At 48.5% G+C, this 26,378-nt stretch overlaps 1 protein-coding gene and 1 long non-coding RNA gene across 4 annotated transcripts in view; one reads left to right on the plus strand and one right to left on the minus strand.

The window, feature by feature from the left end:
* Nucleotides 1-18,515, minus strand: part of CHCHD6 (coiled-coil-helix-coiled-coil-helix domain containing 6) — a 108,746-nt gene extending 90,231 nt beyond the window's left edge. For 2 of the 3 annotated variants that reach the window (XM_081526625.1, XM_081526622.1), the window contains exon 1: nt 18,361-18,515. In XM_081526625.1, coding sequence (XP_081382751.1) covers nt 18,361-18,447 — 87 coding nt within the window. In that variant the 5' untranslated portion in view covers nt 18,448-18,515. Of the gene's footprint in view, nt 1-14,198; nt 14,337-18,360 lie in introns of all 3 variants that reach the window. The other variant, XM_081526624.1, reaches the window with a different exon arrangement.
* An 88-nt stretch (nt 18,516-18,603) lies between these two features.
* On the plus strand, nt 18,604-23,806 carry LOC145520358 (uncharacterized). Its single transcript, XR_014064425.1, has 2 exons — nt 18,604-20,585; nt 20,826-23,806. It is a non-coding gene; the product is annotated as an uncharacterized LOC145520358 (long non-coding RNA).
* The last annotated feature ends 2,572 nt before the right edge of the window (nt 23,807-26,378 follow it).

Below are 26,378 nucleotides of genomic sequence, written 5' to 3' on the forward strand. Positions count from 1 at the left end.
CAGAAACTAAGCCAATTGCCTTTTCCCCTCAAAATCTAAGCACAAACAGAAAAGATATATATAAATTGTATTGTAAATAGTATCTAGGTAAACTGCAAAAGATTTCCCCTTGCCAAAAATAGTCTTGTGGTATGTGGGTAGATGGTAAACAAGCCACCACTGACAATGGCTATACTATGAAAAACTTTGCCCTTAGCCTTCACTATAGTTTTTAGTCATTGAAGCAAGATGCTGTACTCACTGTAGTAGCAGGCTGTACAAAATAAACAGATGGAATAATATGATTTATAGATTATGTTTTAGTAAAATAAAAATAGGTTTCGGGGTAAACATGTAACCAAAATGTGACAATAGACTAGGAAAAAACTTTTAACACATCTTAGAATCAGGGGATGTTGATCTCAATGGAAAAATATTTTAAGAATCATTACATAGAAGATCATATGCTATATAAATAGAGACTAAAGCAATAAAGAGTGTGGTCTTTAGGCCATCAAAAAAAACTCTGTCTCTTTTCCTTTCGCCGACACCGTTCATCCCTTGGGGACCCCTGGACCAGCTGGAGCGGGACTCCGGCATTCAGTGTCCTATCTTTTTGCTTTTTCATACTGTTCATGGGGTTCTCAAGGCAAGAATACTGAAGTGGTTTGCCATTCCCTTCCCCGGTGGACCATGTTTTGTCAGAACTCTCCACCATGACCCATCCATCTTGGGTGACCCTACATGGCATGGCTCATAGTTTCATTGAGTTAGACAAGGCTGTGGTCCATGTGATCAGTTTGGTTAGTTTTCTGTGATTGTAGTTTTCATTCTATCTGCCCTCTGATGGATAAGAGGCCTGTAGAAGCTACCCACTGGGAGAGACTGGCTGTGGGGGAATCTGGCTCTTGTTCTGATGGGCAGGGCCATACTCAGTAAATCTTTAATCCAATTTTCTGTTGATGGGCAGGGCTGTGTTCCCTCCCTGTTGTATGGCCTGAGGCCAAACTATGGTAGGGGCAATGGCAGTAATGGCAACCTCCTTCAGAAGGACTTACACCTGCACTGTTGTATTCAGTGCCCCTGACCTCGCAGCAGGCCACTGTCAACCCACGCCTCTGCAGGAGACTCCTGGACACTCACGGGCAAGTCTGGCTCAGTCTCTTGTGGGGACACTGCTCCTTTCTCTTGGATCCTGGTGCACAGAAGGTTCTGTTTGTGCCCTCCAAGAGTCTGTTTCTCTCTTTCCCCAGTCCTGTGGAAGTTCTGTAATCAAATCCCACTGGCCTCCAAAGTCAAATTCCCTGGGGGTTCTCAGTCCCTTTGCTGGCTCCATTACTTGTTGCAACGGGTACACTCTGGGGAAGTGGCTCACATCCTACCAGCCCCATCTAAAGGTCTGCAAATATCGTGAGGGCTGGGGCCACTTCTCCGTCCCTTCCAATTCCCCCCAGGGCCACACTCACAGCAGAAAATCCAGCGCGGCCTGACTCACTCACCCTGGCTCCCCCGCGACCACTGGATAATCAGGCTTTCCTTCGTGGAGGAAGTGAAGTGGGCCAGAGTGTCGTGAAACAGTGACTGAACGAAACAGCCCGCGAGGGAAGAGGCCAGTGTGACAGCCCCTGAGAGCGTTAAGTCACTTTGCTGAATGCCCAGTACAGGCGCGGCATCGCAGAGCACAGGGAGGGACATGTTCAAAAGAGGACCTGAGGATGGAACACACGGCAGCAGCTCCACTCCAGGGCTCCAGAGAGGAAAGTGCTCCCCGTGTGCACAGAGGCGCTGGACTTGCACAGGAAGAGGAAATGACATGGGTATGCAGGACAGGCAGTGGTGAGAGAAACGACGGCGTGCCTCCCGTGAGACACCGCACGACCGTCGAGAAAGGCAGGCAAGACACGTGCCCGTCAGAGTCAGAGGACGTCTCGTGTATCTCGACTTTGTAAAACAGATTCACAATTAAAGAGGCAGACACGCACTTGGCACACACACATTCTCCAGCGTGCACATCCGCTCAAGCGCACCTCACACACTCCTGAGGCATATCCTACACCTGGGCAGGAGCAGACAGGCCAGGACTGTCACTTTCAGCACTTTTGTGCTGCAGTTTTTTACCATGAACATTTTTTTAGCAGCTATAATTAAAATAATAATAATTGAGCCCCTCTGGTATTTAATCAAATAGCTAGTTGATGATTATGAGACAAGAGAAGACCAAGTACACACAGCAGGGGAAGAGAACTGAGAGTCCAGAAAGAAACCTACGTATCCGTGCTTGACTGATGGACAAGGTGCCAAGACCACTTAATGGGTAAAGAAGAGTCTCATCAACAGACGGTGCTGGGACAGCTGGCCATCCAGGGACAGCAGGATGAAGTTAGACCCCCACCTCATACCATATACCAAACCTGACTCCAAAGGGATCAGAGACCAAAACACAGCAGTTAAAACAATGTAACTCTCAGAAGAAACTAGAGGGGTAAATCTTTACGACCTTGGCTTTGGCAGTGATTTTGTAGGTATGACACTGACATCAGGAGCAATCAAAAAGAAAACAAATATATTGAACCTCATCAAGTTAAAGCGTTTTGTTTTTCAAAGGACAAAATGAAGCAAGTTCAGGGACAACACACAGAATTTTCAAATCACATATATGACAAGGATATGTACCTAGAATATAAAAAGAACTCCTACAACTCAATGATACAAAGAAAAATAATCAAATTAAAAAATAGGCAATGAATCTGAAAGATCATGTCTTCAAAGAACATACACGAATGGCCAAAACCAAATGAAAAGATGCTCAATATCCTTAGTCAAGAGAGATATACAAGTTCAAACCACAAGGAGATACCACTTCACACCCACTACAATATCCATCATCAAAAAAGTCAGGTAGTAGCAAGTGTCGGCCAGGACATGCACAAGTCGGAACCCTAATACCCTGCTGGTGGCAAATAAATGGTGCTGTCACCATGGAAACCAGTCTGCAAGTTCCTCGAAAGTTTAACACAGCATCACCGTTAGACCTGACAGTTCCACTCTTGGTACCTGCTCAAGAGAAATGCAAATTCACATTCACACTCATCTGCACCTGTGAGTTTATAGCAGCATCATCTGTAACAGGCAAAGGTGGAAAAAAACTCACACGTCCAGCAACTGGCATGGGGGATGAGTAAAAATAATGGAGTATCAGCCACAAAAAGGGATGAAGAACTCACACAGGCCACAGCACAATGACCTGAGAGCACCACGCTTAGTGATGGAGTCTGTACACTGTACATCCTACTTGTGTGAAATATGCAGAACAGGCAACTCTCCCGAGATGAAAGGAGGCTAGCTGCCTCGGGGCTGGGTGAAGGTGGAACAGGGACTGAGAGGTGGGTTTTTCCACACAGCATTTGATATCTCTATTTCAAAACACATCATTAAAAACCAAGAAGCATGTGAGTGGTGAGTGCTGAGAAAAAAATAAAATACAGTCCTGCAGGGCCAGGCACACATGAGGATGGTGGGAAGACCCCTCAGAGGAGATGGCACTAATGGGGACCCCTTGCCCTGAAATGAGGAGGCCTGCCAGGCTCACGTATTAAGAATCAAGATCTAATTCTGAGCAGAGCGGGAGATGAGTGCAGACCTCTGAGAGGAGCCAAGTCTGGCCTGTCTGAGAGCCTGATGGAAGCCATGTGTTAGGAAGAGGTAGACCAGATGACCAGGCCAGAGAGGCAGCCCAAGGTCAAAAGCTCACTGAGTCTGGGAGCAAGGGAGGCTGTGGCAGGTGGGGGAGCTCTGCACACGGGAGGTGGGCTCTGGTTTCTGCATTCCAGGCCCCCAGGGGGACCCACCAAACTGCATCACCTGGTAAGCAAGGGGTTAAGGAAAACATTGGCAAGCTTCTCAGTGGCAGGAGGAGATTTGTAATATTTTTTAATGTTGCTACAAAATAAAGCAAGGAATATTTTTAATCAACAAATACACACAGACACACACACAGTAGTCATGCGAGAATAAACACCATCTGGGCAGTGCTCCCTGCTGCAAGAGAACCAGAGTGGAGGGCCCAGAGCAGACGGGTCTGGGACCTGGGGCCTGAGGCCACTGGTCACTGTGCTATCAGAGCTGGTCACGGGGAGCTGGGAGCGGTCAGGGGGCGAAGGACCCAACCCCGAGCAGTACTGGGAAGGAGGAGCCCACCCACACCTAGCTGCGGGGCCCCAACCCACTCCTCCCTTCTGGAAGCTCCCTGTTTCACACCTGGAAACGGGGCTGGCAGGCTGAAGCGGCTGGTGCAGGGCGAGGACAGGGGCTGCGGGCCAGATGGGCCTGAGTCAGAACCCAACCAAGCCACCACGAGCTGCCTGACCTCGAGCAGGGAACCTCATCTGCTCCGCATGCCCATCTGTGACACCGCAGTAACTCACGGTGCAAGCAGTCACATGCTGAGCTGCACAGGGCAGCCCCAAGGCCCACAGGCAGACAGGGAAGAGATGGGTACCCGGAGGACATGGGCTGAGCGGGGGCACAGGGGCACCACACACCCACGGGTCCTCGTGGGAGGGAGGTGGCCTGGGTGGGCTGCAGGGCTCTAGAGAGGAAGGGCATGGCACAGAGGGCAGCCCCCAGAGAAACCCAGACGCTGCTCGCCAAGGGCCAGGGAGGATCGGGGAGGAGGCTGCAGCTGCTGCGAGCAGGCTGGACAGTCGGCAAAGCGGGGAGAGAGGCTGAGTCCAAGGAGGGCAGGAGGAAGAGGACGCCACGGGGCACAGGGACCCCTCGGTGAAGAGACCGCACACCTGGCTGGACACAGGCGCGGAGCGGGGAGACCCACAGCACAGTGCACACAGCAGGGCCTCGTTCCTACAGAGATGGGGAGGCAGCACGTCATGGAGGCTTGCGAGGGCCTGGAAGGGTTCAGTAAGGTGGCAACAGCTGGGCTGTGAACACAGATGCATCCCACAGCCTTTCAGGAAAGGGTGAGGGGCAGGTGACTCCCCCTCGCTGGAGAAGGTGTGTCCTCAATGAGCACAGAAGCACGGCATGTGCACATCCTGAGTCCGGCCCAGCAGCTTCTATCCATGGGAAAATGACACGCTGCGCAGCAAGGGGTGAACCTGGGCAAGAAATCAGGGACGCTGGGGCCTCAGAGCAGGGGCACACTAGAGAGCGCACAAGATGTTCCCACAGTCTGGGAGGGGCGGCAGCTCCCAGCTGTGGGAGGAACTCGACCCGGCAGGGGCCAGGGGCTCCCCTGAAAGACAGGGATGTGATCAGCCCAGCCCAGGCAGTGGGCACCTCTACCTGCCAGGCTCCCGGGCGGGCCCACCCCACTAAACAGACGAAGGTGTGCGTGCTGGCGGCGACACAGCTGACCCAGAGCAGCACAGACAGTCCTCAGCATGGAGGCCACAGGCAGAGTCGGGCCCTGAGGGGCCACTCGGTGAAGGCAGCCACGGGGAGCCCGGCCGCAGCGAGGGGACAAGTCGGCTCACACAGCAGGGCGGGTCCCAGGAAGAGAAGGTCTGCAAGCCGCCTCTCCCGCCATGGACAGTGCTTTACTGAGCCCAGGGTAGGCGGTGGAAGGCGGAGCATGCATGTGTTCACCAACAGCCTACTTAATCAGGGAAACATCAACATGAAAATCAACAGCTTTCAGTCTGAGAAAGCGACCCCTCTAGACTCCTGTGAGAGGCGGCCGTGAGAAGGCTGCTTCCTAAGCACCGCTCTTCGCATCACGCAAGGCTCTGGGTGCCCCAGGTGACGGTCCTCACATGCTCACGCTGGACGCTGGGTGGGGGCCTTCACGCGTCGCCTGCCACGCCTTCCCTCCCTCCCTGGCCCACAGCTCCTGCGAGCAGGCCGACAAGGCCCGGACAACCAGCCCCAGGTGGCACTGCCCTCCTGTGACTCTAAGAAGATGCCTCTGCTTTGCTGCAGCAGTTGCCGTGGAGATTGTGTTGGCTAGTCCTTCAGTTTTCTGTGAGCTGAAATTAGATCCACAGATTAAGTCCAAGTATCTGGACAAGAAGAGTCCTGGACGGTGGCGACTGCCAGCGCCCCAGGGGCCTGGCAGGTGGCAAACACGGGCGAGGCGGCCTGGCAGTAAGAGCGCAGCCCAGGGAGGGCAGTGACCGCACAGCTCTAGCCAAGGGCTGTCACACGGAAATGCAGACCAGTCCTATGATTTGTACACCAAAGAACTAACAAGTGAATTGATGCAAAGCCTCCAAGTTTCAGAATGTTGTGAATACCCTGAAGTTCCTGGGCTGATGATTTCATTCAAGAAGGAAGGAGCTGGTGGCTTAACCCTCTGTCCAAGGGTCCTGCTTCTGAGCCTGGCTCCGAGTCCCATGCTAGAGCCAGAGACCAGGAGCAGAGCTCCCTCCCCCCAGAGCATAGGCTGCAGGACCCGGGATGGTGACCTCTGACAGTACAGAGGGAACCTGTGAACAGGTCCTAAGCCTGAGGAAGAATTTCCCCAAGGAAGGGGCGAGTTCTGCAGACAGAGGAGAACAGAAGCCTGAAATGGCAGGGCAGGAGCACACATCCTCCCCGAGGAACAGGCGATGAGAGGAAGTGGTGACACCAGCACACAAAGGGCCCTGAGAGTCAGGCCCGGGAACTGCTGGAGGCAGCGGGAAGCACCTAAGAATGAGATGGAAGCGGGCTGCATCCTCAGCATCAACCCTGGAATGATCACTGACCCAGCAGCTGGTGGGGCCACCTCTGAGAGCAAAGCCACTGGACCCACAAGGGAGGAATCTCCATTCCAACTGTCTGGATTCTATCACCACTGCCTGATACCTGCTGAGAAGTAAAATTTACCTTTTCAAAACACATGACCCTGCTGGCAGTAGCAAGGACAGATTTCTGGGAGGAAAGCCTGTTGGGAGAAAGAACAATTTATCAGAGGCGCAGGGGAAGGAGGGGCGGGCCTGACTGAGATCAAGCGTTCCTGAGGGGAAAGAGGAGAGGGTAAAACAGAAGCAGGGGAAGGGAAGATGCAAGAGTTGTCACTGGACATAGAGCAAAAGCGCACCCAGCCTCCTGGGTGAGGACCGGCTGGATGGACTTTCACATGTGAGGAACATGACGAGTTCCAGAGAGGCAGCAGGGGACACATGAGCCCAGGGGACATGGTGAATTACCGGTGCTGGGGGAACCACAGGGAGACCCGGCCAGCAGCATCAGGACAGCTCTGGGCTGGGTTTAGAATCCAGTCACCAACAGCCCACAATAAGGACGAAGGAGGTGGCCGGGGCGGGGTGCAGGAGGGAAGGAGGGCTGGACAGGAAACGCTCTGCAGGGATGGCAGTGGGGTCCTGGAAACCGGGGGGAGCACAGGAGACGCACAGTGACCTCCCTCCAGGGTGGAACCCGCGGGGTCCAAGACCACCCGGAGAGCAAGTGGACTCGAGATGAGCCTATAGGAGCCAAAGTGGACAACCCCCTTATGTTTACATTAATTGAACTGTTGACCCAGGAAGATCTTCAGCACTGCTCTGCACAGTTAGAGGTGTTAGCATGGAATTTCACCTTCCATGAGGGACACATCCCAAAGTGTGTCCTGGCGCTCACACCATGTCAATTCATTACTGGTTACACCACGGTACTACCCAGAGGACATGACAGGACGGCCAGAGGTGCCCTGATCGCCAGCTCCGCTGTCCTCACACATGGCGAGCCTGGGAGCCCCAGCCGAGGAAAAAGGGCACCATCCCACCCTCAGGACAACTCTCGCCCTCAGCAGCTGGGGCCCAGGGGGAGGGACCGGAAGTGCTCTGCTCCCCTGCAGGATCAGCTCCTTTGTGTCCAGAGACCTCAGCACCAGGAGATGTGGTGTTCTGGGAGCATCAAGGAGAACCCACCTGGAAAGTGTCCAGTCTGGGACCAGCATCCAAGCCACACTGCCAGACTACACACCCAGACACACACATGTGCTCGCAGCAAAGCTGGGGAGAACTGGGTTATCTGACTCCTGGCTGTCTTAGTTGGTGTTTCCTGTTGTGACCCATCCACAGCACTGACCAATGGTCAGTGCTGAGCAGGGCGAGAGTGGGGAGGACTCATGACCAAGCCAGAGAGGCACCTGTGCTGAGCACAGCCTTGCCCAGCATGTAAAGAGGGAGACGTGGCCCCCTGGGAGTCATGGCTCCAGGCCAGGTCCCCTGGCCTCTCCTGTTCTCCACACTAATCCTAACAGGTGCTAAACCAAAGGATGTGATGTAATGTGACACAGTCAGGAGTGTTGACGGTCGCACAGAGACATTCGAGATGCATGTCACTGGGCAACGGCAAGGTGGAAAAGAAAGTCTGCTGCACACATGTGGAAAGGGTGAAGCCTTGAAGGATTGAAAAGCAGAGGAGTAAGGCTCTCACTGGTCATAGCAAACACCCTCTTCCAACAACACAAAAGACTCTACACGTGGACATCACCAGATGGTCAACACCAAAATCAGATTGATTATATTCTTTGCAGCCAAAGATGGAGAAGCTCTATACAGTTAGCAAAAACAAGACCGGGTGCAGACTGTGGCTCAGATCATGAACTCCTTATTGCCAAATTCACACTTAAATTGAAGAAAGTAGGGAAAACCACTAGTCCATTCAGGTATGACCTAGATCAAATCCCTTATGAGTATACAGTAGAAGTGACAAATAGATTTAAGGGACTAGATCTGATAGACAGAGTGCCTGATGAACTATGGACAGAGGTTCATGACATTGTACCGGAGACAGGGATCAAGACCATCCCCATAGAAAAGAAATGCAAAAAATGCAAAAAAGCAAAATGGTTGTCTGAGGAGGCCTTACAGATCGCTGGGAAGAGAAGAGAAGCGAAAAGCAAAGGAGAAAGGGAAAGATATTCCCATCTGAATGCAGAATTCCAAAGAATAGCAAGGAGAGATAAGAAAGCCTTCCTCAGTGATCAATGCAAAGAAATAGAGGAAAACAACAGATTGGGAAAGACGAGAGATCTCTTCAAGAAAATTAGAGATACCAAGGGAACATTTCATGCAAAGATGGGCTCGATAAAGGACAGAAATGGTATGGACCTAACAGAAGCAGAAGATATTAAGAAGAGGTGGCAAGAATACACAGAAGAACTGTACAAAAAAGATCTTCATGACCCAGATAATCACGATGGTGTGATCACTCACCTAGAGACAGACATCCTGGAATGGGAAGTCAAGTGGGCCTTAGAAAGCATCACTACGAACAAAGCTAGTGGAGGTGATAGAATTCCAGTTGAGCTATTTCAAATCCTGAAAGATGATGCTGTGAAAGTGCTGCACTCAATATACCAGCAAATTTGGAAAACTCAGCAGTGGCCATAGAATTGGAAAAGGCCAGTTTTCATCCCAATCCCAAAGAAAGGCAATGCCAAAGAATGCTCAAACTACCGCACAATTGCACTCATCTCACACGCTAGTAAAGTAACGCTCAAAATTCTCCAAGCCAGGCTTCAGCAATACGTGAACTGTGAACTTCCAGATGTTCAAGCTGGTTTTAGAAAAGGCAGAGGAACCAGAGATCAAATTGCCAATATCTGCTGGATCATCGAAAAAGCAAGAGAGTTCCAGAAAAACATTTATTTCTGCTTTATTGACTATGCCAAAGACTTTGACTGTGTGGATCACAACAAACTGTGGAAAATTCTGAAAGAGATGAGAATACCAGACCATCTGACCTGTCTCTTGAGAAGCCTGTATGCAGGTCAGGAAGCAACAGTTAGAACTGGACATGGAACAACAGATTGGTTCCAAACAGGAAAAGGAGTACGTCAAGGTTGTATATTGTCACCCTGCTTATTTAACTTATATGCAGAGTACATCATGAGAAATGCTGGGCTAGAAGAAACACAAGCTGGAATCAAGATTGCCGGGAGAAATATCAATAACCTCAGATATGCGGATGACACCACCCTTATGGCAGAAAGTGAAGAAGAACGAAAGAGCCTCTTGATGAAAGTGAAAGAGGAGAGTGAAAAAGTTGGCTTAAAGCTCAACGTTCAGAAAACTAAGATCATGGCATCTGGTCCCATCACTTCATGGGAAATAGATGGGGAAACAGTGGAAACAGTGTCAGACTTTATTTTGGGGGGCTCCAAAATCACTGCTGAAGGTGACTGCAGCCATGAAATTAAAAGACGCTTACTCCTTGGAAGGAAGGTTATGGCCAATCTAGATAGCATATTTAAAAGCAGAGACATTACTTTGCCAACAAAAGTCCATCTAGTCAAGGCTATGGTTTTTCCAGTGGTCATGTATGGATGTGAGAGTTGGACGGTGAAGAAAGCTGAGCACCACAAAATTGATGCTTTTGAACTGTGGTGTTGGAGAAGACTCTTGAGAGTCCCTTGGACTGCAAGGAGATCTAATCAATCCATCCTAAAGGAGATCAGTCCTAGGTGTTCATTGGAAGGACTGATGTTGAAGCTGAAACTCCAATACTTTGGCCACCTCACGCGAAGAGATGACTCACTGGAAAGGACCCTAATGCTGGGAAGGATTGGGGGCAGGAGGAGAAGGGGACGACAGAGGATGAGGTGGTTGGATGGCATCACTGACTCGATGGACATGGGTTTGGGTAAACTCCAGGAGTTGGTGATGGACAGGGAGGCCTGGCGTGCTGCAATTCATGGGGTCACAAAGAGTCGGACACGACTGAGCGACTGAACTGAACTGAAGGCTCTCAGGTCACAGGTCGCCAGCTTGGGTGAAAATGATCCTCAAGTCGCCAGTCCAACCACACAATTCAACACGCACATACTAATGATCCAGAAGCTAGTGAGTAAGGCAGTCTGCACTCCCCAAGCTTACGGAAGAAAAACAGGCTATAAGGACGCAGAGGAAGGGGTGATGAAGAATATTAAAAGATAAAATCACCAATCTGATAAAGAGTAACTATGAAAAACCTACAGCTAACATACTCAGTGGTATAAGACAATGTTTTCTCCCTGAATTCAGCAGCAAGACATGCGTTCTCACTACTTCTACTCAATGCTGTGGTGGACATTCTAGCCAACACAACAAGGCATGAAAGCAAGGGCATCGAGACAGAAAAGGAAGACGTAAAACAGTCTTCATTTTGCAGGCACCATGATCATACCTACATAAACCCTAAGGAATACACACACACCAGAAAACCCTACTAGAGCTAATGAATGAGTTCAGCAAAGGTGCTGGACACAGGATCAATATACGAAAATGAACTGCATTTCCATACGCTAGCAGTGAAGAATTCACAAGTGAAATTAAGGAAACAATCCCATTCATAATAGCATCATAAAGAATAAAATGCTTGGGAGTAATTTTTAAAGAAATGCAAGCCTTATACACTGAAAGTATAAAACACCACCGAGAAAAACTTTAAAAGATCTAAATAAAGAAAAAGAGATTTCATATTCACAGACTAGAATACTCCATATTGTTAAAGTGACAATTCTCCCAACATAATGTTACAGATTCAACACAAACCCCATCAAAATCCCAATAGGCTTTTTATAGAAGCTGACAAATTGATCTTAAAATATGTGTGGACATGCAAAGGACTTAAAACAGCCAAACAATCATGAGGAAAAAAGGAACAAAATTGGAGTCTTATACTTCCCTATTTTGAAACTTTCCACAAAGCTTCAACAATCATGACGGTTTTGTACTGGCAAAAAGACAGACATAAGCATACAGATCAGTGGAATTTAAATAGAATTGAAAGTCAAGATATAAATTCGGAACCTTATGTTTATGGTCAACTGATATGTTCACCAAGGTTCCAAGGTAACTCAGATGGGGAAAGGGTAGTCTTCTCAACAATGGAGGTGGAAAAATTAAGTATTTCATACCAAAAAAAAAAAAAGACTGACAGAGTTCAACAAGCTCAGGTGCTTGAGCCAAATCCAACTCAAAAACTGATTTTATAAATAAAGTTTTACTGGATCACAGCCACACCCACTCATTTTACATACTGCCTATAGCTGCTTTCACCGTAAAATGGCAGAGTTGAGTAATAGTGATAAAGACTTTCTGCTCAGCAAAACAGAAAGTATTTACTTCCTGGTCATTGACAGAAAAACTGCCAACACCTGACTTAGAGCCTTACTTCACAACATCCACAAAATTTAACTAAAAATGGATAAACGTAAAAGCCGAAACTATAAACCTCTTAGAAGAAAACACCAGCAAAAATTTCCACAACCGTGGGTTAGGCAAAGATTTCTGGGATATGACACCAAAGTCCAACCACTGAAAGAAAAAAATTAATAAACTAAACCACATCAAAACTACAAATATTTGCACTTCAAAGACACCATTAAGAAAATCAAAAGACAAACCACAGATTGGGAGAAAATATCTGCAAATCATAACATCATAAAGGGCATGTAACCAAGAAATAAAAAAATCTTACACCTCAATAATAAATAACCCCATTAAAAGCTATTAAAAGTGGGTAAAAGATTTGAATACACATTTCACCCCAAAAATATGTGGGTGGAAAGTAAGCACAAGAAAAAACATCCAACATGATTAGTTATTAGGAAAATGCAAATTCAAACAAGATACCATTTCACACTCAACTAGAATTGCTATAAACAAAAAGCCAGTAACAAGGGTTGGTGAGGATATGGAGGAACTGGAATCCTCATACACTGCTGGGGGAAATGTAAAATAGTAGAGTCACTTTAGAAAATAGTTTGACAGTTTCTTAAAAAGTTAAACCTAATAATTCACCAAATTTAAAAACAGAGTGACCTAGCAATTCTACTCTTAGGTTATTTATCCAAGAGAAATGAAAACATTATGTTCACAAAAAAACTTATACACAAATGTTCACAGCAATATTATTCATAACAGTCAAGAACTGGAAACAATTCAAATGTCCATCATTGTTTGACTGAATAAATAAAACCCAGAAAGTCCATATGAGATGCCATTTGGCAATAAAAAGGAATTACTAAGACACATCACAATGCCGAGGAACCAACATCAAGACCATTGTTCTCAGTGAAGGGAACTAGACATGAAACATTTATGATGTATTTATATGAAATATCCTGAAAAGGCAAAAAAAAAAAAAAAAAAAACCGAGGCAGAAGGCTTAGTGGTTACATGGTGCGGGTAGTGGGAACGGGGAGTGACTGCATATAGGTACTAGGGACCTTTTTAGGCTTTGTAATGTTCTAAAATTCCATTGTGACAGTTGGTCAACTCTGTAAATTTGCTTTAAAAAAAACCTGAAATGGTGAATTTGATATGTAAAATAAATTGCAGCAAAGCCATTTAAAAAAAAACTCATCATCAAAGAAAATCTTTCTAAAGCTCCACCTGTTTAGAGAACCACCATGTTGCATCCAGGGTAAAGTGTAACAGCCCTGCATCACCTGTCCAGCCTCATCACCTGGCCATGTCTCTCCACCATCCCAACTGTATGGCTGCCAGCACACAGGCTACGGAGCTGGAAAGTCTGAGCTTCCAGCTCTACCACAACTTGGCTGTAACCACGGGTTCCTTCCCCTCCTGAACCTGTTCCCACACCTCTGAAACAGGGATGAGATCTCACAAGGTTAGCCTGGGGACCAGATGACACAGCACCCTGAAACCACTCAACTCAGAACAGTGCTCTCTCCACTGGCCCAGGCCATCATTACCGTCACCTCCTCCGAGGAGCACTGTTTGACCAGCCCACCAGGAAGCCCCATCGCTCTTATCCTTTTTGTTTCCTTCATGGCCCTTGCAGGGGTTTTTTCCTTTTTTTCTTTTTTTTCTTTCTCTTAGTCAGTTCCTCATCCTGGGCTGAGGACTCCATGGGGACGGACCTTGTGCTTTGTCCCGTTGTCTCTGCCAGGCCAGCCCCAGTTCACAGTGAGCACTTGCTAAGGTGGTGGGGTAAGTGTGGTACCCAAGCCTGCGTGGAGGGCACATGGCCTCAGGTGTGGGCACATGGGGACTGTCCCTCATGTCCCACTACCTCCTCCAGTCTTCCCCTCAGCAGTGCTCCAGACCTGCCTCCTGGAGCAATGAATGATGGTGAAGATGGTGTAGCTCTGAGAGTGAAAGGAGCCTGGAGACATGGCTAGAGCAGCAGCCTTGAGGAGTGACTTGGGCAGGGGATCAGGGGTCAACTGGTTGGAAGAGTCTACATGCTGACAAGAAAACACAGAAGAACTATACAAAAAAGATCTGAATGACCCAGATAACCACAATCGTGTGATCACTCACCTAGAGCCAGACCTCCTGGAGCGAAGTACAGGCGAAGACATCCAGACATCCTGGGTGAAGTCAAGCGGGCCTTAGGAAGCATCACTACAAACAAAACTAGTGGAGGTGATGGAATTCCAGCCTGAGCTATTTCAAATCCTAAAAGATGATGTTATTAAAGTGTTGTACTCAATATGCCGGCAAATTTGGAAAACTCAGCAGTGGCCACAGGACTGGAAAAGGTCAGTTTTCATTCCAATCCCAAAGAAAGGCAATGCCAGAGAATGTTCAAACTACCGCACAATTGCACTCATCTCACACGTTAGTAAAGTAATGCTCAAAATTCACCAAGCTAGGCTTCAAAAGTACGTGAACCGAGAAATTCCAGATATTCAAGCTGGATTTATAAAAGGCAGAGGAACCAGAGATCAAATTGCCAACATCTGCTGGATCACAGAAAAAGCAAGAGAGTTCCAGAAAAACATCTACTTTTGCTTTATTGACTTCGCCAAAGCCTTTGACTGTGTGGATCACACCAAACTGTGGAACATTCTTAAACAGATGAGAATACCAGACCACCTTACCTGCCTCCTGAGAAATATGCAAGTCAAGAAGCAACAGTTAGAACCAGACATGGAACAGACTGGTTCCAAACTGGGAAAGGTGTATGTCAAGGCTGTATATTGTCATCCTGCTTATTTAACTTCTATGCAGAGTACATAATACAAAATGCCAGGCTGGAAGAAGCACAAGCTGGAATCAAGATTGCCAGGAGAAATATCAATAATCTCAGATATGCAGATGAGACCACCCTTATGGCAGAAAGCAAAGAGGAACTAAAAAGCCTCTTGATGAAAGTGAAAGAGAAGAGTGAAAAATCTGGCTTAAAACTTAACATTCAAAAAACTAAGATCATGGTATTCAGTCCCATAACTTCATGGCAAATAGATGTGGCAACAATGGAAACAGTGACAGACTTTATTTTCTTGGGCTCCAAAATCACTGCAGATGGTGATTGCAGCCTTGAAATTAAAAAATGCTTGCTCTTTGGAAGAAAAGCTACAACTAACCTAGGCAGTGTATTAAAAAGCAGAGACATTACTTTGCCAACAAAGGTCTGTCTAGTCAAAGCTATGGTTTTTCCAGTAGTCATGTATGGATGTGAGAGTTGGACCATAAAGAAAGCTGAGCACAGAAGAATTGATGCTTTTGAACTGTGGTGTTGGAGAAGACTCTTGAGAGTCCCTTGGACTACAATGAGATCAAACCAGTCGATCCTAAAGGAAATCAGTCCTGAATATTCATTGGATGGACTGATGCTGAAGCTGAAACTCCAGTACTCTGGCCACCTGATGCGAAGAACTGACTCATCTGAAAAGACCCTGATGCTGGGAAAGACTGAAGTCAGGAGAAGGGGATGACAGAGGATGAGATGGTTGGATGGCATCACCGCCTCGATGGACATGAGTTTGAGCAAGCTCCGGGAAGCTGGTGATGGACAGGGAGGCCTGGTGTGCTGCAGTCCATGGGGTCGCAGAGAGCCGGACATGACTGAGGACTGAACAAAACTGAACTGAACATGCTGACAGGCAACCAACTTTAACTGAGTCACCTAAGATGGCTATGTGAGGGGCACAGGGAACAGTCACATACAGGACTTTCTGGCCATGTGCACACCTCCTCTTACTGGAGGATGACATTAAACATACTAACTGAAATGACATCTTTATGTATTTCACACATGCTTGCTCAGAAAAAAATGGAGGTGAATATAATTGCAGCATTTTACATTAATTAAATTTTTTTTTACCTTCGTTGGAATTAGGGCTTGAACTCAATATGTAAATTTATGCCAGTAAGTGTGCAGTCCATGAGGTCGCAAAGAGTCGGACATGACTGAGCAACTGAAGCGTGCAAACTAGCAAGGCCTTGGCACATAATTTTAAGGGAACTAGAGGGCTTTCCAGGACCAGGCAGGGGGGTTAAATACAAGAGGTCTTTAGGAATGTTTAACTTTCTCTGAAAGAGCAGGCAGGTGCTCTTTTGCATCCACTTTCTATTACATTAATTTCTCATTTGATTTATCCAATAACCTATTCCAGTGATTTTTACTAACCTGCTTAAAGACAAGGTGGACTCCTCAACCTCAAGTCACTTTGCTAGCATAAAACTTATGCCAACCAATGCACTGCCATCACCTCCTTGCTCTGGTTTCCCTCTCTCAAATTAGACACACGAGTGGATAGAAGGATGGATGGATGGATGGACAGATGGAAGGAACGGAGGAAAGAACGGAGCGAGGAAGAGAGGAAAGAAAGGGCTCTCGCAGCTTGGGGCCATCACCCACCTGTACACCTTTGCACAAGTCAATCTCTGATGAGTGTGCCCAAAGCTCCCTCTAGTTTTAACAGTTTCTGGTAGAAATAAGCAGGGTACTAGTGCCATGCCTAGACAGTGAGAGGCTGTCACACTTTTCACAGTGCCTTACATATCACTGGGGATGTACGTGGGTTGGAGCTTGGAGCTGCGAGAAAAGGCTATTGCTTGTCCTGGAAAGATCTGGGATAAAGTCCCAGAAGTAACACCTTGAACAAGCTGCCTAACCTCTCTAAGCCTGATTCTCCAGTTTTAAGGAGAATTTATACTTTGCAGAACTGCTAAAAGAACTAGAATTAAAATGTACCCATCTGTCATAAAACCCCAAAGAGATGATGCTCCTCTATCAACTTAAAGGAGTTCCCTCAGAAGCCTCTGACTAACCGAACTTTCCAACACTCCCCAAACCAGATAACAATAGTGGGCAAGTGCCCAGACAGAGCCTGGAGCATCTTTCTAAATTCTGACTCAGGTACTGCCTCTCACCTTCCAACAGGAGCTGAGCTGTCTTCTCCCCATTTTGTCTTTGCCCCAAGTCAGGTCAAGACTGGATAACACCTAGTAAGCACCAAATATGCTAAGTAGTCTAGGCAGAGAATAGAGGACCCCACAAAACACTGTACTTTTTCTAAACACATGCATACATATCATATTGTCCTAGGCAGCATCTAGGATTATCACAGCGTCTTTTTTTTTTTTTTAATGATGTGGTGACTGAGACTCAAAAGATAAAGCTGTTCACTCCAGGTCACACAGGTAATGAGCATCTCTGGAGACGTCAGAGCGCTTGACTTCCTTTTCTGAGCCACCTCCCTAATTAGTGAATTCACCAAGGCCCGGCTGGGTGTCCTTCCATGGACCCTTGGTGCCTGCTTCACTGGGTTCTCCATTTCATCACTCAGCACCGGTTTAAAAAGCACCCACGACATGCGAGGCACAGGTGCAGGAGGAAGGGGGCTCCTGAAGGCGGCCTCGCTCAGTGCCAGCTTGCTAGCTTGACGTGAGAAGTACTTCAAGCGTCAGTGCCTCAGCTGTCCTCCATCCACAAAATGGGCCAACAGAAGCCGACTTCTCAGAGGGCTGTGGAGAATTAACTGACAGCACACCCGCAAAGGGTGTACCACAGCCCACGGCCCGGGCTGAGGACCCGAACATGAGCCTGGGGAGGCTGTAGTCAGACAAGAGCTTTGGCCTCGAGGCGCAGACACTGCGGCAGGAAGCACAATTAAGAACTAAAGCCTACACATAAGTTTTAAATACTGGTGAGCGAGAGCCGCGACAAAACCCCGGGGGTTTTGTGTGACAGGGGGGGTGGGCAGGCGCTTCAGACCTTGTCACGGAAGGATGCTGAGGTGAGACCTCAACCACAAGAACTAAGGAGGGGATTTGAGGGAAACTGGGGGCGCGAACACAGCCCCGTGCGGGGGTCGCGCGCGGAGCACGTCGCACCTCGACGGACGAAGAGGCCTTGAGGCCAGCGAACGGGAGGCGGGGGTTGGGAGGGACTGGCACGGGGGAGGGGGTGGGGGCGTTGGGAGAGGCTGGCACGGGAGGTGGTCAGTCAGGTCAGCAGCGCAGCTCCGGAACTCAAGGGGTGCAGCTCGTCATCCTCTTACAGGCATCGTCGTCCGAAGGCGGCGAGGACGCGGATCCGGGGCGACAGTCCAGGCAACGAAGCCCCGCCCCCCATCTCCGCCCATCCTGTCACCCGGAGGAGACCGGGCCCGAGGCGCCCTCCCCCTCGCGGTCCTCTCGCGGCCGAGCGACGGCACGCCTCCAAACGCCCTCCCGCCGGCCGCCCGCTCACCCGGATGCCCTGCAGCACCCGGACCCGCTCCTCCTCGTCCATCCCGAAAGACGCCCTGCGGCCCTCGCGGCTCTCGGCGCTGCCCATGGCGGGAGGCGGCTCAGGAGCGCCGGCGCTTACGGGACCGACGCCACCTGCCAACAAAACTGCGTCCTATTGGCGGCCGCTCGGAGTCCAGCCAATCCCGGCGCGGGCCGCGGGGCATTGTGGGGGCTGTAGTCTCGCGGCGCCTCCCGCCGGATCGGGAGCACGAGGCGCGGCGTCCCAGTTCAAACAGCCAGCGGCGGGATGGCTGAACGAGGGGGACAGGTCAAGGGGGCCAGGACACCAAGGAGGCCGCACCGGGTGGGCGGAGCCGCCGCAGGTTCGCGGTGAAAAGGCAGCGAGCGGGCCTGTGACTGAGCGTCCTCGGCGCTGAGGAAGACGACGTCGCGATGCGGGAGAGAAGCTGGCCTGGCGGACGCTCCTCTCGGGGGGGAGGCGGTTGGAGGAGGTAATTCGTGCGAGGCCCCTGAGGCGGGAGAAGGAGGCCGAGGGCCCAGCTCGGAGAGCGTGAGGGAGCAGAGCAGACCGGAGGAGGGTAGCCAGAGCGGCCAGGGCCTTGCCAGCAGGAGGACGGGAAACGGTCCTCAGCGTTCAGGAGACACGCGACGTGCCGGAGCGTCATGTTCACGCCTGTCTAGCTGGGTCACACGTGTAATGGACGCGGTGACCAGAGAAGTGCTGACATTGATCTGCCAAAGTGCGCCCCAAGCGGAGTTTGGAATCTGGAACTGGGGCACCCCCTGAAGTGTCCCAAGGAGGAAAGAACAGAAAAAAGAAAACCAACAAGGAGGATCTTGGAATGCAGGGACGGAAAAAGAAATAGACCTTTTTTAGTCCTTCCCTCCCCCATGTTGTAGCCATTAAGGAATTTCAGGTCCTCCTGAGCAGTATAACCCGAGTCCCCTTCTACCCCGGTAAGGAGAAGGTATTTGCCTTACTTTTCCTTCACCTAGTATACGTGCCTCATCCAATCAGCAAATGACCGGCAAGACCCCTATCCCGCTGCTTGCACCCTGGGTATAAAAATGGACCAAGGACCCCCTATTCAACTGTTGGCTCGCCCTTAAGCCAACCCTCTGTTTTAAGTGTTTCCCACTCTAATAAACTTTATTTCTCTCTCATTCTGTCTTGTGTCTGGAAATTCTTTTCCAGCCCGCAATCGGACCATGACACCCCCCATCCTGACTGCTCCATGAAATAGTAAGGGTCATTTGGCCCTTCTTGGAACCTGAAAGGGCAGGGGTGAGGAGGAGAGGGTGGAAGAGAGAGTAAGCGGCTCTGAGTTGAGAGCAGCGAGTGGCAGGCAGGGGGGAGCCTAAGAGGATTTTTATTCTCCAGAATAACAGGGACATTCACCGGTTTCCTTCAGATTTCTTTGATTAGCAAATCTCCCTGCATCCCTTCTGTCCGCTGTCTCCTATAAACAGAGCCTGAGTACGGGATTCAGGTCCAAGTTGTTTATTGGGGGAATACCTCAGGAGAAAGCCTAGATGCCATCAAATTTGTGAAGCTCTCTGCAACCCCACCGTGGAGGACATCTTTGCAGTAGCTGTGGAGATGGTTGACAAGGCCCATCCCTGAAGCACAGCCTGGTCAACATCCAGAGTGCTGCCTGCCCTTCACCACCATCTGAATGTGAGGGAGACAGTAGCAGCCTCCCCACTGCCCCGCCCTGGCAGACACTGGTGGTTGGGGGAACCTCCTCTCTCCAGCCTCCTCTTTCCACAGGGAGAAACAGGCATTAGCATGACACTGGGGTAGAAGTTCCCGTGGGGACTCTCTCCCCTCCTCTCTGAGGTTGGCCTGCCTGCTCAGAGCAGGTGCTTCCCACGTGGAGGACTCAGGGCTGAGAGTCTGAGTCCATGAAGGATGGAGGCGCTTCCCATCTGCCTGCCTTACAGGTTGGACGTCTCTCCTCATGGTGTGGGTATGGAGGTGCCAGGCCTGGGCTAGTAGCATCACATCTGCCGAGCGCACCTCCTTCAGCCCAGATGGAGGGAGCGGCGCAGAAGGCCACTGTCCCTCTGAGCAACAGAAGAATCTCCCAGAAGCCAGTCTCTCCTGGAGTGACACTGGTCACCCCAGCCAGGGCCAGGCCCCGGCAGAGGGGCAGGATGCCCTGGGCGGCTTTGACCAGCCAATCACTCCCGGGGTCTGACCGAACCAGCCGCCAACATCAGGTAAGGGGCCCCCTTATGGATCCGGGGTCAGGCAACCCTCCCAGCCTCCCACGGTCCCAGGCAGGGCGGGGTGGCTGCCCTCGCTCCCTGTTGTGTGTGCCCGGGAGGGCCCCGGCCGGCCGAGGCCACTCCACCCCTGCGGGTCCCCTGCAGGCTCTCCCGACACCCAGGAAGTGTCGCTGGGGAGCAAGCCTCCAGGCAGGACCTGCCTCCCCCACGCCAGGTTCCTTTTCACTGCAGCTTCGGCCTCAGGAAAGGATGCTTCGGGGGAAGAACCGGCCAGAGAGGCACCTGGGAGCCGAGAACCTGCGCCCCAGCGCGGCCCCAGGACGGGCAGCCCCTGTCGCGGTTCTCCCGCGGGCAGCTTGCTGCACGTGGCCGCAGGGACTGGGGGACCGCGAGCTCAGTGGGAAAAGAGGGGCTTGGTTCAGCGAAGGCGCGTGTGCCACGGGCTGCGGCGGAGTCGGCGGAGCGGAACCGGTCTGCTTATGGCTGCCTCATCGCCAAGAGTTCCCTCCTTAGACTCCCCCCGCGCACACGGGCGCGCGCGCGGGTACACGCTTCAGGTACCGACGTGCACGCGCAGTTGCACACGTGCGCGCGCCCCAACCGCCCCAGCTGTAACCTGAGCTGAGCTTCCCGTCTCTCCAGCACAGACTCTGGCCCCGCTCCGAGCAGACGCTCCACCTCGGGGCGGGCACAGCCAGGCCCAAGCTCGCGGAGCAGCCTGGGCACCGCCACGGCCTCGGGGGCCGCCCACCCGGACCTGCCTCGGCGGCTCCCCCGGAATGTCGCGTCCCCCCGCCCAACCTCACACTGCTGTGTTTTCTTCTCTCCTGATAAGATCACTCTCTGGATCGTTGTTGCCTGTTATTTGTTTATGGTTGATCTCCAGGCATTACCGCCCACACAGCTCCCAAGACAGAAGCTTCAAAGCCGAGGGACTGTGTCGGCTTCATTCGTTCCGGAGTTCCTAGCACCTGGCACGGGCCCTGGGACGGACCGCGTGCTCAGGAATCGGCAGTGGCTGGCTGAGTCACTGACCCACTTGACCGACTGACTGACTAGGCTCCCCTGCTGGTGAGCCAGCGGCTCCAGGTTCAGAGAGCCAAGAATCTGAGTAATTGAGAGGAGAGGTTTTCATTTCAGTCCCAGCTGTGCTGCCCAAGTGGTGGCTTCAGCAAGTTTCTTCACCGCCCTCTGCCTCAGGGTCCCCATCTGTAAAACAGGCAGAAGCCCAGTACCCACCTGTAGCTGTGATGTGGGATTGGCTGAGCTGATACAGAACAGCACAGGGACCCAGAACAACACCTGACAAAGAGGAAACATTCAGTTATCACTAGTTATTGTTACACTATCCATCATCCAAAGAAACCTCCTGAGTTGGGGCTCAGATAGGGGACATGGCTATGAGGTCGCAGAGATGGGATTTGAACCTGGTCCAAACATCTCAGAGGATGAAGCCCTTTCTAAGGCTCCACCGGGCTGCAGCACCTTCCTGGAAGTGTGGTCTGCCTGGCCCTTGGGTGTGAGGCTTGGGAGCTGGGATGAAGGCCCAGCAAACTGTGTGGGCCTGGGAGAGGGGAGGAGAGGTTGAGGCCCCAGTTCCCAGACCTGATGGAAGACCATCCTGGCACTGGCTCCCCCACTTCCACCGCCTGCAGCAGCACCCCCTCCCCATCATGGGACTCTTAACAGGGTTCTATGAACTCATTAAAATGTATGCACAAACTAAGGAAACAACATTGCACTGTAATAAGAGCTACAAGTTGACACAATTCCTCCTAGAGCTAGTGGTCATTCTGGCTGCCTGCGTGGCACAATGGTTTTCTAGACTTTTGCACCTATTAGCAGGGGAAGGAGGTGCCCACCTGGGAGTGTCGGGTGGGGTCTGAGTAGCTGAAGGGGCCTCTGGTCAGAGCTGCCTGTGCCTTCTCTGCATTCAAGGTCCCACACAGAGCTGGGGCCACGCCAGAAAGTGACTGAGGACCGTTCCCTTTCCTCCCATCATCTCTAGCACCTCTCTCAGCCAAGCTAAACAAAAATACCTTCCAAATGGAAGCCTTGTGATTGCTGCAAGATAGGCTTCCTAGGTTTTCACCAGTGTGAGAGAGAAGAAAATTTTCTTTTAATTTTAGTTACAATTCCCTGACTGTTACTATATCTAAAGTTAAGCATCTTTTTATTTACATGCTGGTTATTGATATTCTTTTGGGCTTCCCAGGTGGCGATAGTGGTAAAGAACCTGCCTGCCAAGGCAGGAGACCTAAGAGACACAGGTTTGATCCCTGGGTTGGAAACATCCCCTGGAGGAGGGCACTGCAACCCACTCCAGTATTCTTGGCTGGAGGATCCCATGGACAGAGGAGCCTGGAGGGCTATAGTCCACGGGGTTGCAAAGAGTCAGACACGACTGAAGCGACTTAGCACACATTATGCCGGATAGACTATTTTCATATAGATTGCCGCCAATTATATAGATTTTTATATAGCTCTTATCCTTTATTGAAGATTTCATTGTTTTGCCACTGAATTTAAAAAGCCAGCTTCATGGTAAACTATTTTCCACATGTACACAGTACATTTCTCGATTTGTTTCTCTATTCTTTAGCTATTTTTAGAGCAACTTACCACTGATTTAACTGCTATAACTTCATCAAGTATTTTGAATGTCTCACAAGGAAACTCCCCTGATTGTTTTGCCTTTTAAATTTTCTTGACCATCTCTGGAGATTTCCCTTTAGAGGGAAAGAAACCATTGTGTTATATATCATTACCAGTCTACCTGAGAGTTCAGCTGGGGTTCTGTTGGAATTATAGATTAATTTATGGGAGACCTGATATAGCTTACTCTTCTTGAAGGCCATTCAGTAAACTTTGGTAGCTTTCTTTATTTAGTATTTAGACATTTTTATGAGGTTTCTCTCTAAATATTTTATGGAATTTGTTTCTCTTAAGAATGAGTTCATTTTTCATTTCATTTTCTAATTGGTTTTTGCTAGTATGTAATTAAGCTATTGATTTTTCTATGCTGATCTTATATCTGGCTGCACTGCTAAACTCTTATTGGTTTGCCAATTGATTTTCTTGAGATGTTTCTAGGTAGATGATCGTATGATCTGCAGATAATCTCAGTTTTGTTTTTTTTCCCCAGTATTAATGACATTTTCCTTCATACTGGCTAGAATCTCCAATAAAAAGGTTGAATAGCACAATGATAGTAACAGTGACTCTATTTCATTACCAAGTGGTGACAATTACTGTAGAGTTTCAATGCCTCTTATCATACTAACAAAAAACCTAATTTGCTAGAAATTTTGTTTTTTTATCATAAAAGTACATATGTTGAACATTTTCAAAAGTGCTTTTGTTCTCTATGAAAATAATTACGTGGTTTCTCTTGTACTCTAGAAAAGCAGTGATTTAAACTGGTAGATTTTTTCCTAAAGTTGACATCTACTTGCATGCCTGGGATGGCTCTTAATATATGGCTGAAGTGAATTTGCTAAACCGTTTTTTTTTCGCCACGCCTCAAAGCATGTGGGATCTTAGTTCCTGGATCAGGGATCAAACCCACACCCCCAGCATCGGAATCATAGAGTCTTAACCACTGGACCGCCAGAGAAGTCCTGAATTTGCTAACTAAAAAAAAAAACAAAAAACTCACTTGAATTTAAACTATGACACTATAAAAATGTTCTGTTCATCATAATTTAAAATTAAGAACACGTAACACATTCTGTTAATAAAAAACATAATATCTACATATTTTGATATTTTTAATGGAGAGAAATAGAGAAAAAAAAGTTAACAAAAGCAGAAAAAGCACGCTTTCACAGAAACATATAGACACAAAGAAAAAACAATTTGAAACTAAAGACAAGACAAATTAGAGAAAAGGCCAAGAGACTCACAAAACAGATATATTCAGAAGAGATACAGTCGGAAAAGGCAAAAAATAAATAGATGTATACACAGTTATAGTGGTAAGGAATCCACCTGCCAATGCAGAAGATGTAAGAGACTTGGGTTCAATCCCTGGATGGGGAAGATCCCCTGGAGGAGGACAGGACAACCCATTCCATTAATCTTGCCTGGAGAATCCCATGGGCAGGGGAGCCTGGCGGGCTACAGTCCATGGGGTTGCAAAGAGTCAGACATGACTAAAGCAACTTGACATGCACACATACACAATTATTGGGCAGAGAAGAGGGAGAAGCAGGCAGGGCTGGGAAAACACACTGAGACGCAGAAAAAACAGAATGATGGTTAGACCAAGAGTGACTGTACGGACAGCACCACATCGTCTGTACGACCCTCAGGTCTCTGTTCTGTACGGCACGTTATTTAGGTGTTCTGTGTTTGTGTTTATGAAGGAGATTGACATACAGCTTTATTTTCCTGAGCTGTTCTCTTTTATCTCTTCATCTATCGAAACAACTATTTCATGGATCAGATGCATTGCTCTTATTTGTATCTCAGTCACTTCTACTTTAGTTTTAATTACATAATTCTACTTTTTGGGATTCTTTTAATGGTTTTTAAGTAGTTTCTTGATTTGAAAGTTTATTTCCTCTATTTTCAATCTTTTCTGTTTTCTAATAAATGCATATAAGGCCCAGGTACCTATTCCTTTGAGTACTGCTGTTGCAGAAGAAGATTCTGTGATATGGTACATCTGTGATCATTTAGACATAAATAGTTCACACATTATATATTTTAATTTTTGCATTAATCAAGAGCTATTAAGATGTTTTGTTAATTTCTAATTTTATTGCATTTCAATCAGCCTAAATAGTAGCAGCTTTTTGCAGCTGAATAAGATTTCCCTTATGTCAGTGCACAGGTCAGTTTTTCAGAATATTCCATTTGTGGTTAAAAGATATTTAATCTCTGTCAGTTGAGTAGAAGGGTGGTTAGATTAAGCTCATTACTTATTTTATTCAAATCCTCTTTTTACTTACTTTTTTCTATGAGAGTTTTGTCAAAATTGCGCACTAAGACATTGAGGATCTGGTTTTTTTCTATTTGTAGTTCTGCCCTGTTCTGGCTGCATATATTTACAAGTGGTGCTTTAAATGCAGTAAAATGATCATTGGTTACACTGTCTTCAGCATGACATACCCCTTTCTTTTTATATTAAACGCTTTGACCTTAAATTCTATTTCATCTGAATTTAAAACTACCCTCTTTTTGTTTTATCAGCATTTCTTTCCTTCACATTCATTTTTGCTGGATTATTTATTTTAGATATTTATTTCACATAGTTTGTACTTTTATCCAACCAGAGTTTTTTCTTTTAATTAATTTATGTAACCCATTCACACCTAACGTGATGACTGATTTTATTAGAAGTGTTTGCTCCCTTTTTTTGGTTTGGTTTTGCGTGTATTATACTTTTTGTTTTTTCTCCCCTTTCTTACATTTTGCTATACCAACTGAATTTTCTTAATCTTCTCACCCTTTAAAAGTGCTTACTTAAGGTTACATTTAGAAAACACTATCTGTAGTTAAATCACCCAACAAGTCAGACAATACAGTTGTCTACTCCATTTACCGGTTCTCTAGAATTTGTGTTCCGTGATTATGCTATTTTTTCATTAAAGTGTAGCACACATACTTTACACACCCACATCTTAGGTGCACAACTTGGTGGATTTCTCAAGGTGAACACATCCCTGCCAACAGGACGCAGAGCGACACAGAACACCACCAGTTCTCATCAAGCCTCTGTGACGCCACCTTCATTCCCACCATAGGTAAACAGCAGGACCCTGCCATCATCACCGGTGT

This window comes from Giraffa tippelskirchi, chromosome 9 (assembly GCF_054371585.1).
Source record: "Giraffa tippelskirchi isolate mGirTip1 chromosome 9, T2T-mGirTip1v1.2.pri, whole genome shotgun sequence".
Taxonomy (NCBI): Eukaryota; Metazoa; Chordata; class Mammalia; order Artiodactyla; family Giraffidae; genus Giraffa; species Giraffa tippelskirchi.